At 54.8% G+C, this 14,130-nt stretch overlaps 1 protein-coding gene across 3 annotated transcripts; it reads left to right on the forward strand.

Moving 5' to 3' along the window:
- The first annotated feature begins 5,152 nt into the window (after positions 1 to 5,152).
- Positions 5,153 to 12,331, forward strand: SHD (Src homology 2 domain containing transforming protein D). 3 transcript variants are annotated; one of them, XM_016197844.2, is made up of 8 exons: positions 5,458 to 5,553; positions 5,824 to 6,037; positions 6,242 to 6,543; positions 7,593 to 7,698; positions 7,777 to 7,965; positions 8,947 to 9,070; positions 10,701 to 10,820; positions 11,923 to 12,331. In XM_016197844.2, exons 3-8 carry the CDS (start codon positions 6,256 to 6,258, stop codon positions 12,140 to 12,142), a joined length of 1,047 nt encoding a protein of 348 aa, XP_016053330.1. In that variant the 5' UTR covers positions 5,458 to 5,553; positions 5,824 to 6,037; positions 6,242 to 6,255; the 3' UTR covers positions 12,143 to 12,331. The 3 variants fall into 3 exon arrangements, with proteins under 3 accessions (XP_087672783.1, XP_016053330.1, XP_087672782.1); XM_087816657.1 differs by lacking the exon at positions 5,458 to 5,553 and adding an exon at positions 5,153 to 5,177 and having other exon boundaries at positions 5,824 to 6,543; XM_087816656.1 differs by having other exon boundaries at positions 5,824 to 6,543.
- Positions 12,332 to 14,130: the final 1,799 nt, after the last annotated feature.

The following is a 14,130-nucleotide window of genomic DNA, read 5'->3' on the forward strand; positions in this document are numbered from 1 at the left end:
ATTCACCTCTAGGGAAGGAACCAGCTTTCCTCCCCTCAGTGTGACACAGTGGATGGAGTACCCGGAGTCTTTTTAACAAGCAATAACAGCTAACGTTTGTGCAGCCCTTAGCATTGGGCTCACCTTGTACTGGGCTCTTTATACAAACTCACATGTTTAGTCTCCCAATGCAAGTGTATTAATCCATTTGCTCATTCAAAAAATATATTTCTTAAACATCCACTACGTGCCCAGCTCTGTTTTAGGCACAGGCTACAGCAGGTGAAGAAAGGCAGACAGTCCCCATTCATACAGGTGACGTTCTTGTTGGACGATGGGGATAATAGAGTAAACATATCTAAATATGATAACGAAGTAAAAGCAGAACAAATGGGTAGGAGACGCAGTGACAGCCGTGCTGGACATACAGCTGGGTAAGGTAGTTCTGAGAGGGTGCCTTAAGCACGTGTGTTTACTGCTCGTTTCTCCCTGTATGAGTTGTCTAGTGCTGCATAACAGATGATCTCAAGTTAGCAGCTGAAAGCCACGGGCATCTTGCATGGTTTTGCTGGGGTCTTTGCTTCAGGGTCTCTCACAGCTGTGATTGAGATGTCAGCCAGGGTTGGGGACTCCTCTGAAGGCCCGACTGGGACAGGCCTACTTCCAGGCTAACTCATGTGTTTGCCCCTGTTCCTTGCCTATGGGCCTCTATCAGCTGGCTTTATAAGACCAGCAGAGGAGGAGAGTCTCCTGGAAGTGACATCATCGTTGCACGTTCTAATGACTAGAAGCAAGCCTCAGGTCCTGGCCGCTTGCAAAGGTAGGGGATTGCCCATGGATGTGACCACCAGGAGGTCACTGGGGGCTGCCAGACCCTTCATCTACAGTGAGTTTTGCAAGGGTAGGTGTCATGTTGATGACTATGTCCCCAGCACCTAAGACCATCCAGGCACTTAGTAGGTGTTCAGTAAATGTTTGTAGCCTAACTGAGCGGGTGTCTCCCCATTTACAGCAAGGGGATCGAGGCCCAGGGAGGCCCTTGGTTCTGTCTGTGCTCTGCCACCACTCCCCAGTCCTCCACCTGCCACTGGTAATGTTTCATTAATTCTTCTTTTCCCTTCAGGCTTTTACACTTCTTTCTCCCACCCTGTGATCTGGGAGCAGCTTTGCTCTTGGACCTCAATTCCCTTGTGGGGGTTCCCAAAACCAAGTGAGCAGACAGACAGCAACACATTTGGGGTCTGTCAAGTGTGAAGACACTCCTGGGTCTCTGCCTGCTCCTCCACCCCCTGCCCTTCCCTCTCCTCCCTGGACACCCCCCCCCCACACACATATATACACTTGTTATCTGGGAGTTACCCTTCCCCCCATTACTGCTGACAGTCCCCTTTTCCCGTGAGCTCTGTGTCTGTCATCTGGTTCTCAGGAGCTGTCAGGCCTCATCCAGAATCTCCATCAGCTTCCCTGGGAACTGCCTGGCTGCTGGAGCACATCAGAGGGCCTGGGATAGGGGGTGGCCACCCCTCCTGCCGGAGCCCACTCCTGCCCGAGTCTGGGCTTCACAAAGGCGATGAGGGGCCACTCTCACTGAAGGCCAGGCACTCCCTCCACACCAGAGCTCACTGCCCAGACCCTTGGGCACATGCTCCATTGTTGCCCCATTTTACTGAGGAGGGGAGGCTCCAAGGGCTCAGTGAAGGGCAGGACCTGAATTTAAAATTGCAAGACTCCATCCTGGCTAGTGTGGCTCTGTTGGAGCATCGTTCCGTACACTAAAAGGTGGCAGGTTTGATTCCTTAGGGCACATACCCAGGTTGCTGGTTTGGTTCTATCAGGGCACGTGCGGGAGGCAGCTGATCGATGTTTCTCTCTCACATTGATGTTTCTGCCTCTGTGTCTCTCCTTTCCTCTCTCTAAAATAAAGAAATTTAAAAATAAAAATAAAACTGCAAGGCTCCAAGGCTACTTTGATCACCATGCTCTGTTGACTGGGAGCCTCCAGGGGCTGGGCTGTGCCTCCCTGATCAGGTTGGAGACTCATGAAGACAGGGCTATGCCTCTCCCATCAGACTGGGACACCTGAAGGCAGGCAGGCATGCTCATGCCTCCTCCATCAGACTGGGGTCCTGGAAGTCAGGATCATGTCTCCTCCATTAGAATGAGAACCCTTGAAAGCAAGCGCATATTTCTTTCATCAGACTGGGTACTTCAAAGGGCAGGTTAGGTTTATGTCTCCATCAGAGGCAGGGCCATGTATCTCCCATTAGATTAGAAGCCCCTGAAGTCAGAGCCATGCCTCCCTTATCACACTGGATGCTTCAGAGGGTAGGATCATGCCTCTCCTATCAGACTGAGAGCCTATTAAAGTATGCACATATTGACCATGTCTCTTCCATCAGACTGTGTTAAGAAAGGCATGACTGTCTAGGAGTTTCTGGGGTCAGAGGTTGTCTCTCCTATTAGACTAGGAGCTCCTAAGGCAGAGTCATGCCTCCTCCATCAGATCAGCAGTGAGCCATCCCAGCCTGGTCCCCTCTATGCGGTGCTTTGGCCCCCATCCCCACTCCAGACTTGATGATGGGGTGGGGGGACAAAGGGGCAGGCACAGCCCCCAGCCAGGGTCCCCATCCAGCTCCTTACTGAGGTCCCATCCACCATGAACATATATTGAGCACCTACTTGCTCCACACACTGGAATATTAATCAACCATGAAAAGGAGTGAAGCACTGACAGGCTACAACATGGATGAGCCTTGAGAACATGATGCTTCTCAATTAGAGACGCCAGATGCAAAAGGCCACACATATGTGATTCCATTTCTTTGAAATGTCAAGAACAGGCAAACCCATGGAAACAAAAAGTGGATTCGTGGTTGCCAGGGACTGGAGATTTGGGGAGAATAAAAAGTTACAGCTAATTTTAGGGTGATAAGATATTCAGGAACTAGGTAGTGGTGAGGGTTACACAATCTTCTGAACGTACTAAAACCCACTGAAATGTACACTTTAAGTGGGTAAATTATAGAGTATGTGAGTCATATCTTTTTAAAGAGTGCCCCCTCACCCTGGCCAGTGTGGCTCAGTTGGTTGGGGGTTGGCCCGTGCACCAAAGGGTTGCTGGTTCAGTTCCTGGTCAGGGCACATGCCCAGGTTGTAGGCTCCATCCCTGCTGGGGGAGGGCAGGAGGCAGTGGATCGATGTTGCACTCTCACATGGATGTTTCCCTTCCTCTCTAAAAATCAATAAACTATTTTAAAAATAAATAAATAAAAATAATAAAAATTAATTTAAAAAGTGCCTCAAACAATGCCACGCAGGAAGTGCTCAACCAAGGTTAGCTGTTACGCCCCCATTTCAAAGATGGGAGAACAGTCCAGGTCACTACCCAAGGTCAGGGGGGCTGAGTCCCACCCGGGAGGAACCCCTGTTGAACTGCTGGGGGGGAGGGGGGAACCATCTCAGCCCAGGACCCCGGACCATCCACCTCCTCCTCTTTGTCCACCCAGTTTCCCCCTCCAGGCTTCCCTCCATGGTCCCCTCCTTTCCAGTCAGAAAGCCAAAACCCAAGAGGTTATGTGGCTCTACAGGCCACACTTCAAGGTTGCACGACCCCCAACCTGGCTCTCCCGTCGGCCTCCGCCAGCTCCTCCCCACGGCCCCTCCCTGCTCCTCGCCTTGGGTGGAGGGGCAGTCCCTGGAGAAGCCAGCTCAAAAGCGCAGGAAAGTCAAATGCCGTTTGATTCCGCCTCCGGGCCTCTCATTGCTATTCCTGACACAAAGTGTAATTAGAAGGCCCCTTTCAAATATTTATACCTCAGATCCTGGGTGTTTATCTGACAGAGCGAGGACTCCGATTTGATGAGACCTGTCACCAGCTCATCCCTGAACCGAGCCTGGTTACCTGGCCGCTGACAGAAAACAGGACTGTTGCCCGCTGTGCCCCCCCCCCCCACCGCCGGGGGGATGCAGCCTAGTCACTGATGAGAGGGGGCAGGTTGGGGTCGGGGGCTGAATGAATGTGCTTCAGAGGGGGGACTGAATTCAACAGGTTCGTGCTGGGCGGCAGGCAAAGCGGGAAAGAGGAGGGACACAGGGAGGCAAGGCCCTGCTGCTGCTAGAGGCTTTGTCTGGTCAGCTGTTTTCCCATCTGGAAAATGGAGCTAGCCGTGGAGGGGAGATGGAGAACCACTGATTCCATGGGGACTCTGGTGGGTCTCTAATGCCACCCCAAGCCAGGCCATATCACCGCGTCCAGGGAGAAATGAGCGGCTGGGTGGCTCCGGGCACGTCCTTCCCCCTCCCCGCACCTCAGTTTCCCCATCAGGAAAATATAACTCACTCGCTCTGACAATCTTTCCTCTAGTCTTCGTGGGTTTCCTATTAAAAGCCCCATTTTTCAAGCCAGGAAAGCAAAGTGCAGGTGGCATAGGCATAGCCCCAGCCCCACTGTTTCTCCCAGGGGCAGCTCACGGGCCGCCAGCTCTCACCTCTGCCTGGTCCTTCCTTCCCTCCGGGCCATAGGCACCCGCCACCCTGGGGGGCTGAGAGGAGGAAATCCGGGGTCCCATCCTTCCTGACCACCCCTCTCTTACTCCAATATTAGGGGAACTGGGAAAGCCCCCTTATGGGGGAAGAAAAAACTGTGTTTGCTCTGGAAGTGGCCAGAGGCTTCATTTGCCTTTCTCGCTCGCCCCCAAACCTCTTAGTGTCCTCGCCCCCAGACAGCTGCAGCTGCCAGGCCAGGGGGGACCCCTCTGTCCCCCTCCCTGCCTCCACCCCCAGAAGCCACAAAGGGACAGATGCTGAGGACACTCGCCAGGCACAGATACCATCTCCCTTCCCCTGGCCAGCTGCCCCAACCCTCTTCCCCCATCCTGCAATTAGTGCCCCTCGGGAGCCGGGTGCGAGAAGAGCCCTCTTGGGGGAGGGGAAGCCAGACCCCCGTCCCTCCCGTTGTGTCTCTTCAGCAGCGTCAAGCTGGCTGCCGGCGACCTCCGCCTCAATTTCCACAGCCCCAGTCTCCCGGTCTGTTTCGCCGCCAGATCCTGATTCAATTTGAACCCTCAAGAGTGGTCACTCACCCCCTCTGCTGGTCAATTCCCCGCGTCTCGTGGTCAAGTCCAGCCCCCATCTCCCGGCCCATTTCCACCTCCCCCCGGCGTCCCCACCCCGCCTCTGCACCTCTCGCACTCCTGAAGGTCAGCCCCCGCCGGCTCCCGCCTCCCGCCTCCCGCCTCCCGCCTCCCGCCCCCCGCGCTCCTCGCTCCCGCGCCCGCCAGCCTCTGCCCCGCCGGCCGGCGCGCAGCTGCCGCGGCCTCGGCCCCGCGACTCCCGCCGCGCGTCCCCCCTCCCTTCGCGGGCAGCGGCTCCCCCCCTCCCCAGAGCAGCCGAAGGTCTCAGTCACCTCCGAAGGGAACGCGGGAGGAGGGCAGGGAGCGGGGAAAGCCGCGGCGCGGGAGGCGGAGACCCCCCCACGTCGCTGCCCCGGACCCCCGGAGGCTGGCAGGGACTGGGGCGTCCGCCTGCGCCCCCTCCCCAAAGTCCCACCTCCCGGCCACGCGCCGGCGGCTGCGGGTAAAGTCTCTCAGAAAACGTGAGGGGGGTTGCAGGAGGTTTTATTTCCCTTTGTGCGGGTGGCTGGGGCCGGATCGCGGCGGCGGGGCTGGGGGCCGAGGGACTGTGGCTCCCCCGGGAGCGGAGGGCAGCGCCACAAAAGATGCGCTGCGCGGGGGTCAAGGTCCCAGCGGTCCAACTTCGGGCTGGGCGCCCGCGCCCCAGGGGAGCCCGCCCCCTGCGCTGAGAACCCGGGAGTCCCGACTGAGCCAGGGCTGGGGGCGTCCGCAGGGGGCGCTCTCCTCGATCCCTGGACCCCAGGAAGGGATCCCGGATCTCCCCGGAGGCGGCTGGTGGCAGAGTTGCACCCGGGGACCTCGCTGCCCGCAGAAACTCCACGCGCTTCCGCGGATGCCCCTCGCCCTGGACGGATGACCCCGCGCTCGGCGTTCCGGGCCCTTCGGAGCACCCCCTTCCCCCGCGGGCCTTCCAGAGCCGGGCTAAGGTGGGCTTCGGCGCCTCCTCCCTCTGTCTCCTCCTTTTTCTCCCCTTTTAACCCTCTTCTGAGCCCAGCCAAGGGGCACACCTGATCTCCCTCCCCCTCCTCCCCTGCTGCTCTTCCTCCCCCCCCCCTTCCTGGGGGATCTGCTGAGGAAGGAGCCCGGAAGAGGGCACGCGGGTCCCCCTCTGACAGTAGCCAGGTTTGCAGCGACCCGGGCCCAGATGGCCAAGTGGCTACGGGACTACCTGAGCTTTGGCGGTCGGAGGCCACCTCCGCAGCCACCCACTCCCGACTACACTGAAAGCGACATCCTGCGGGCCTACCTGGAACAGAAGAATCTGGACTTCGAGGACCCTTATGAGGACGCGGACGGCCGCCTGGAGCCAGATCCTGCGGGCCCCGCGGACTCCAAGTACGACTCTCCCAAGCACCGGCTCATCAAGGTGGACGCGGCTGACATGGCCGAGGTGGCCAGGGCCAAGGTCTTGCTGGGCAGCGCAGGGGCAGAGGTGCGTGGCTGAGTGTAGGAGGCTGGGTAGCCCCAGGAGATTGGGTGCAGAGGGTCAGGCTGGGCCCCTTGACTTTGGAGAGCATGTTTAATGTGTGACCCCAGGAGCAGGCCAGGACATTCCCCATTCCTTCACCTGCTGGGTGAAATTTGATATCTGTCCCTTTTCAGTGCTCAGTGCCTGTCACACCTACCTCTCTGTCTGCCTTGCATTGTCCTGTCCTGCTCCTAGATTTCCCTCTCCAGTCCCCTTTCCCAGCTTCCCCTCATCTTGGCAGCTGGAAGCTTTCTAAAACAGATCTGAGCGATTCACTCCCCTACTGGGCACTAAAACATCGTTGACACTACTCTTTGAACTTCCTCCATTATGATTCCCTTTTTACAGAGGTGGAAACTGAGGTTCACAGAAAAGTAGAGAAGCAACTTGCCCAAGGTCACATGGCTCTAGTTCCAGACCTGCTTCCAATGCCCATACTTTCTGTAGTATTTTTCTTAGAGGATCACTGCAAACTCAATGGAGACAGAAAAATTTGGGGAGGGTTAGGAGAGACTCTGTTGGGTTGATGGCGCAAAGAAAGAGAGGAAGAGGCAGGGACTCAGACAACCTGGGATCAAAATCTGCCTCTTACCAGCTCTGTGACCCTGAGCAAGTCACTTACCCTCTCTCTGCCTTCGTTTCCTCTTCTGTAAATCAGGGATAATGTGCTTACGGAGTGTTGATATGACAAGTAAGTATATGTAAAGCATTGAGAACAGTGCTGGAAGCTGATAAACATTAAAATTATCGAAGGAAGGATGCTAGGGGGTCTGTCAGGAAGGATCAGAACTGCAGGAAGGAAGGGAGCAGGGGAAGCTGGCATCTATCTCTCTGCAAACATTCATGGGTGGTAGAGGAGACTCCCTCCCCTCAAAATAGAACTGCTTGGAGGGGATGTCTCAGATGCCCAGAGAGGGCAGGCAGAGGGTGTACCATCACCCAGCAGGGAGTATACAGCAGGGAGCCAGGCTTGGTCTCCCTGAGCCTGTGCCTCCATTTCCTTCTCTCCCCAGTCGGAAGTTGACACCGAATACTCAGACCCCTTTGATGCCCAGCCTCATCAGCCACCCCCAGATGATGGCTACATGGAACCCTATGATGCCCAGCGGGTTGTGAGTGGTGAGTGAGCAGGGCTTGGGAGAGGATGACAGGCTCCCAGGTGGGAGTGGGATCTGACCAGTGTCTTTGGCCTCGCAGAACTGCCTTGCAGGACAATGCAACTGTATGACACTCCCTATGAGGAGCAGGATGGGGAGCCAGGAGACAGGCCTCTTTCAGGGCAGAGGCCCCGACAGAGCCGGCTGCCCCAAGAAGATGAACGGCCAGCAGATGAGTATGATCAGCCCTGGGAGTGGAAGAAAGATCACATCTCCAAGGCATTTGCAGGTGCTGCTCTTCCCCAGGCCTTGACTTCTAAATGCCTGAGTCTCTCTATTTCCTGCTTTGGTCACATCCCCTGTTTCAACTTACAAAGTAGACCCCAATTATCTGCCACATTGGTAGTTTGTTAATTCTCACTAAAGTGTGAATGACTGATAGTCATAAATTTATCTTCCCAGAAGAAACTATCTTCCTTGGAAGCTGAAACACCTTTTAGAGTGCAATAGGACCTACTCATTCTGCTCAGTATAGTGAAGGGAAAGGCTTTCACCTGGGTTTGTGTCACTTAGGCAAATCATTTTATCTCCTTGAGTCTCAATTTCCTTACTTGTAAAATGGGGCTCATTATGGTATCTACTGAATAGGGTGCTTGGAAATTGAGTCCTATAAAATGCTCAACTACATAGGAGTTGTTGGGGAAGAGAGTAGCATTTCTTTGTAGCTGTCATCTGGTAGACTTTGGGTAAGCCTGGACAAGTCTCTGAATCTCAGTTCCCTCTTCTATAAAAGGAGTAGCAATATGGTCAGCTCTAAGAAATAAAATAACTTGGACCAGGAAGAGTTGTGTGAACCCAACTTTGCCCCATAAGTTGTATGACTGGGAGTTGGAATTTGAGCTCAGTGCCTCAGTTTACTTGTCTGTATATTGGAGCTTGTTATCTAGTTCTAGGATTTGCCTGGAATGGGGCAGAACTTCCAACCCACCCCTTTAGCCACGCCCCCTGCTCTCTAATTTGTCATTCATGAAACTGCCCTGCCCTTCTATGCCACTAGACTTAAGGATGATTACACCCCTTCTGAAAGCCAATTGGTTGTTCCTGTACCAGTTCCGCCCCAGCCTCTCCGCTTCTGGGTTCCATTGGTAAAGCCTTCCTACTGAGATTCCTTTGGCTAACCCCCGCCACCACCGCCGCAGCCCCTCCTCCGCCCCTCCCCCCCCCAGGTCCGTGGGACTTAAATCTTTGTTCTCTAACCCTCCCCCTCCAGTGCAATTTGACAGTCCGGAGTGGGAAAGGACCTCAGGCTCAGCCAAGGAGCTCCGGAGACACCCACCCAGAAGCCCCCATCCTGCAGAGCGCGTGGACCCTGCCCTACCCCTGGAGAAACAGCCGTGAGTGAGGAAACTGAAGATGGAAGATCTGGGTTGAGATGGAAGAGCCGGCCCCATACCAGCTACAGATTCACCGGACTAGGAGGCCTGGTTCATTCACTCATTTAAAAAATATATATATATATATCTTTATTGATTTCAGAGAGGAAGGTAGAGGGAGAGAGAGGGAGAAACATCAATGATGAGCGAGTCATCGATCGGCTGCTTCCTGCATGCTCCCGACTGGGGATCGAGTCCACAACCTGGGCATGTGCCCCCACCGGAGACTGAACGGCGGTCTCCTGGATCCTAGGTCGATACTCAGTCACTGAGCCATGCCCGTCCGAGCCATTCACTCATTTTTTTTGTTCATTTCTTCAACGAATCTTCATTGGGTACCAGCGCCTGCTGTGTGCCAGACCATCTAGCTAAGTGCAAAGCAGAATCAGATGGAGTCTCAATTCCCTCTGGTATCAGATTCTGGGTTCAAATCCCTACTCTATATCTCCTGGCTGTATGACCTTGAGCATGTCACTTAACTTCTCTGAGCCTTGGGCCTAAAACCCCGAAGATGGTACCTAGCTCAAACAGAGTAAAGGGGGCCCTGGCTGGTTTGGCTCAGTGATTAAAGCATCAGCCCACGGACTGAAGGGTCCCAGGTTGGATTTCGGCCAAGGGCACATATCTCAGTTGCAGGCACGATCACTGGCCACAGTCGGAGCGCATGCGGGAGGCAAATAATCGATGTGTCTCACATCGATGTTTCTCTCTCTTGCTTGCTCACTCTTCCACTCTCTCTGAAAAGCAATGGAGGAAAGAAAAATCAAACAAACAACAGAGTAAAGGGGGATTTCCTCCCTTCTCTTGGGTGGGGCTTATAAAACCTGAGAACAAAGAAACAGAAATCATTCTCATCCCCAGGATAGGATGGGATAGAACTGGGAAGACAGGATTTTGAAGAGATCCCAACTTTGGGCTGGGTTGAGGCGCACAAGCTGGGAAGGTTTGGGTCTTTTCTGTGTCCCTCCAGTCCCTCCAGCTTAGGAGGAACTCCCAGGAGCAGCTCAGGAGCCCTTGAGGCACTCCCTGAGCCCCTACCCAGATCCCAGCCCTGTGGGTGTGTTTATCACAGTCATTCCCAAACCTTGTAGGTGGACAATGCAAACCTGGCTAATTAACACTGAAGCACAGGGTGAGAAGTTTATTATCTTTGCAGTTTTCTTTCAATACAAACAATCACGAATTCCCTGATGCTCATCTGTCTCTGACACGTTGCTCGCAACTGCTACCTCTTTTTGAGCATGTTAAAGAAAAATATTGAGTAAAGAAATGGTACAGGTGGGTGGGGATACAGGATGTGGCAAATCTGGGGAAAGTGACATGCAAGTGATTCAAGTTGGGGAATTAGCGAGGGGACTGAATTATCCAACCCAGGGAGGCTGTTAAGATCAAGGTCAGGTGTGACTAAATTGGTAGGAGCAGCTCCAGCTGCCTCCTTGGGGAAACCAGGCTCCTCTTGAGAAACCCAAGAGAATTTTTCTCCTGATTGCCTGGAGGTCAAAAGTCCTTTAACCAGCTGTGCCTGCACCAGACCTCCGGGTGTGTTTGAAAGGGGATCGCCCTTCCTGAGACATCTACCCCCACACCCCAGGTGGTTTCATGGCCCTCTGAGCCGGGCAGATGCCGAGAACCTCCTCTTGCTCTGCAAGGAAGGCAGCTACCTCGTGAGGCTCAGCGAGACCAGCCCCCAAGACTGCTCCCTATCCCTCAGGTGAGACCCCAGCCTCCTGGAGGGACAGAAGGTCACAGAACTGCATGGGTCATGTTTTTGGGTTTATTCACTGGGAGCAGAGGGATGTAGCTCCAGCAGCCAGTAGGCTGGGCTTTCAGGCCAATGAGTGGGATTTATGGGACCTATGGGTGGGGCTTCCAGGGCGACCATAAGCAAGGTTCCTACTGAGAATGAACTCTCTGTCGCTGGAGGTATGCAAGAAGATGGGGTGGAAGCCATACAGTAGATCTAGGACTTGGGTGAGATGGAGAACCAGATGTCAGTTTTCTTAGGACTCCCCAGTCCAAAAGTTAAAGTATATTCACTTGTGTCTGTCCAGGGCCAGAATCTGAGTAGCCCTGTAGGCATTTGAGTTTGAGACCCTGGTTCTACATGTTTCTCTGCCTAAGATTCTAACTATGTCTGATTATACAACACTCCTAAGTTTCTACGAGACATCTGAGTGTGAGATTCCTAAAAGGTCAAGATTAAAGAGGACTTTGGAGGCAGGTTCAAATCCTGCCTCTACATTTCCTAGCTGTGTGACCTTAGCTAAATTACTTAACCTCTCTGGGCCTTGGTTTCCTCATTTATGAAAGGAAGATAATAGCATCAATTTCATGGTAATACTGCAATGATTAAATGGAAAAAAATACATGAAAAAATGTTGAGAACAGTGCCCAGAAACAGGAAGTACTTGATTCTTATTAATGATGTTGATAAAATGATCCCCAAGTTCTATATCATTCCACCCATCAGAGATAGAGAGAAAGGAAAGAGACCCCAGAGTGGGAGTTAACTAGTAGGGAGGTCAGGTAGGATAGCAGCAGGAGTCAGGAGATTTGGAGAGAAAGTGTAGTTCATGGTCCAGGGGAGGAACTGTCCCCTGGCAGGACCTTCTGCCTGCCTTGATAGGGGACAAGCATAGAAGGCCTTCCTGCTGTGTGGAGCAAGCCAACACCTTGGCACCAACTGGTTGTTTACCAGGAATATTTGGGGATGCCAGCCACTGGGTCCTAGGAGCAATGATGGGGTGGCTTCGGGGTTGGAGAGCATGCTGGGGTCTGGGGTGCTCAAGGCCCCCTGTGACACTGTTCCCCAGAAGCAGCCAGGGCTTCCTGCATCTGAAGTTTGCGAGGACCCGAGAGAACCAGTTGGTGCTGGGTCAGCACAGTGGCCCCTTCGCCAGTGTGCCCGAGCTGGTGCTCCATTACAGCTCACGCCCCCTGCCCGTGCAGGGTGCTGAGCACCTGGCCCTGCTTTACCCGGTGGTCACGCAAGGCCCTTGCCCTGGAACCTCTGCCCCCTGCCCTGCTCCGTGAGGCCGAGATTCACTGGCTGCAAATGCTGGAGGTCTCCCAGTCCTGGAGGAGGCCAGAGGGAGACTTCCTACTCCTCCAGGCTCTGGGTCTTTATCAGGGCTGCCCTCTCAGCCCCCTTCTGGGTCCTAGGGTCCAAGATTGTGTCTGAAAGTCCTCCTCTGGCCTGGAAAATAAATAAGTTATTGTGTATTTCAAGTGTTCTTTCTGGGAGGCCGGGATCCCAGCCTCTTGGGAGGGAGAAGGGTATCCTTGGTGCCTCGTTTTTCGGACAGAGCTGGGGTTGGAGCCTGAATTGTTTGCAGGTAGGGACCAAAACTCAGAAAGCTGTAGTCAGTGGAGCCCCACAGATAAAAAAGATAAACCAAGAGAGGGCTCTCAGGCCACCTCTACCCCCATCCAGCCCTTCCTCCCCATTGGGGCGGGCAGCCTGCTGCTGCTGCTGCTGCTGAAAGGACATCTGTCCCCATGGAAACAGCAGAAGTGGGGGAGGGGAGGCTGGCCCAGCTGGTGTCACTTCAAGGTGACTGTCGGGCAGGAGACCCCAAAGGCTGATAAATGCTAGGGAGTCTCAATCTCTCTCCTCACCCCCCATCTCAGAGCCTGCCTGGGGGGAGATACCAGTTGAGAACGGGGGGCTTCCAGCTCAGGGCACTATTTGGAGGCTGGGGGCATCACTTCTCTGCTAATTAGACATGTCCCTCCAAGGATAAGGGGGGAGCTGATGAGTTGTCACAGAGCCCCCATTGCAACAGTGGACCTCTCCAGCCATCTCTGGGGATTCTGGGACCCCCAGATGACCCCTGGAATCTTTTTAGCACTTCCAAATCGCCACAGAGTCTGGCTTTGCTTTCTTCAGGAGCCTTCGCTGGGTGTTCTAGGGACAAGGGAGACATCCACGGTCAAAGAAGTAAAGATAGGGGTCTCAGGATGGGCTGCCGGACTCCCTGACAACTCTGGAACTAGTAATATCTTTACACAGCCATTGGAGGGTCTTCTTTGAGTCTCCAGGGTCCTGTCTCCTCTTCCCACTTCAAGGAATCCGCTTGGCCTTGGCTGCCCAGAGGAGCCTGGGCCAGGAGAGTCTGCCTGTAGAATGGGGTGACTGGGGCTGGGGCAGGGGCAACGTTTGGGGGCCAGTTGCCGTGGGGGGGGGAAACAAGATAGAATAGAAGCTATGGCCCTGCTGGTCCTCCCTGGGGGTGTCCAGCACCTTCCCCTCCACAGGCCATGCCTCAGTCTTCTTTGGGGCCCCCTGGGCTGGTATAGGATGTTGCCCAGTAGAGGGCATTACCTGTTGAGGGGGATGGCAAGGACCAAGAAGGGAGAGTCACTTAAGAGAGCCGGACTCTTTCCAGCTCACCTTCTGGGGGCTTTGTCTCTGCTTCTGAAAAGCATGGATGTGGGGGCTATTCCCCTCTTTTCAGACCCCAGCCCCACCCCCCTCCTTCCGAAGCGGTGAATGGGGACACAGCCCATCCTTGTCAAGCCGCTGCAGCTCCCGCCTCCACCGCGAGGAGGAGGGGGCGCCAGTGGACGGCCTCGCGTGAGAGCCAGCCGCGGCTACCTGCGCCCCTACCTGCGTCCCTGCGCCCCCGGAGGCGCGCCCAGCGCTACGCAGCCGTGGGCATGCCGAGGCCACCAGGAGCACACAGGGCCCAGGGTGAAAGGGTGGGAGCGGGGATGGGAGGGGGCGAGGTACGGGGGCAGGGGCGGCGTCGGAGGAGGGCCCGGCCAGGCTCCTGTGGGAAGCCAGAGGTCTGTTGGTTTGGTAGCAGGCCACCCCCAGAGAGGAAACCCCTCTCTCAGAGTGCTCATCTTTGAGTCCAGCCTCCTGGACCCTTTCAGGGTCAGGGCCTCCCACCCCATGTGGGACCTTGGGGTCTCTGTCCCTGACGGGCTGTGTGAGTTTGGGCAGGGTGGTATCTAGCAGGCTGGAAAAGTATTTCTTTTTTAAAAAAATATATTTTTATTGATTTTTAGAGAGAGAG

The sequence above is a fragment of the Miniopterus natalensis genome, chromosome 4 (assembly GCF_054644295.1).
Source record: "Miniopterus natalensis isolate mMinNat1 chromosome 4, mMinNat1.hap1, whole genome shotgun sequence".
Classification (NCBI taxonomy): Eukaryota; Metazoa; Chordata; class Mammalia; order Chiroptera; family Miniopteridae; genus Miniopterus; species Miniopterus natalensis.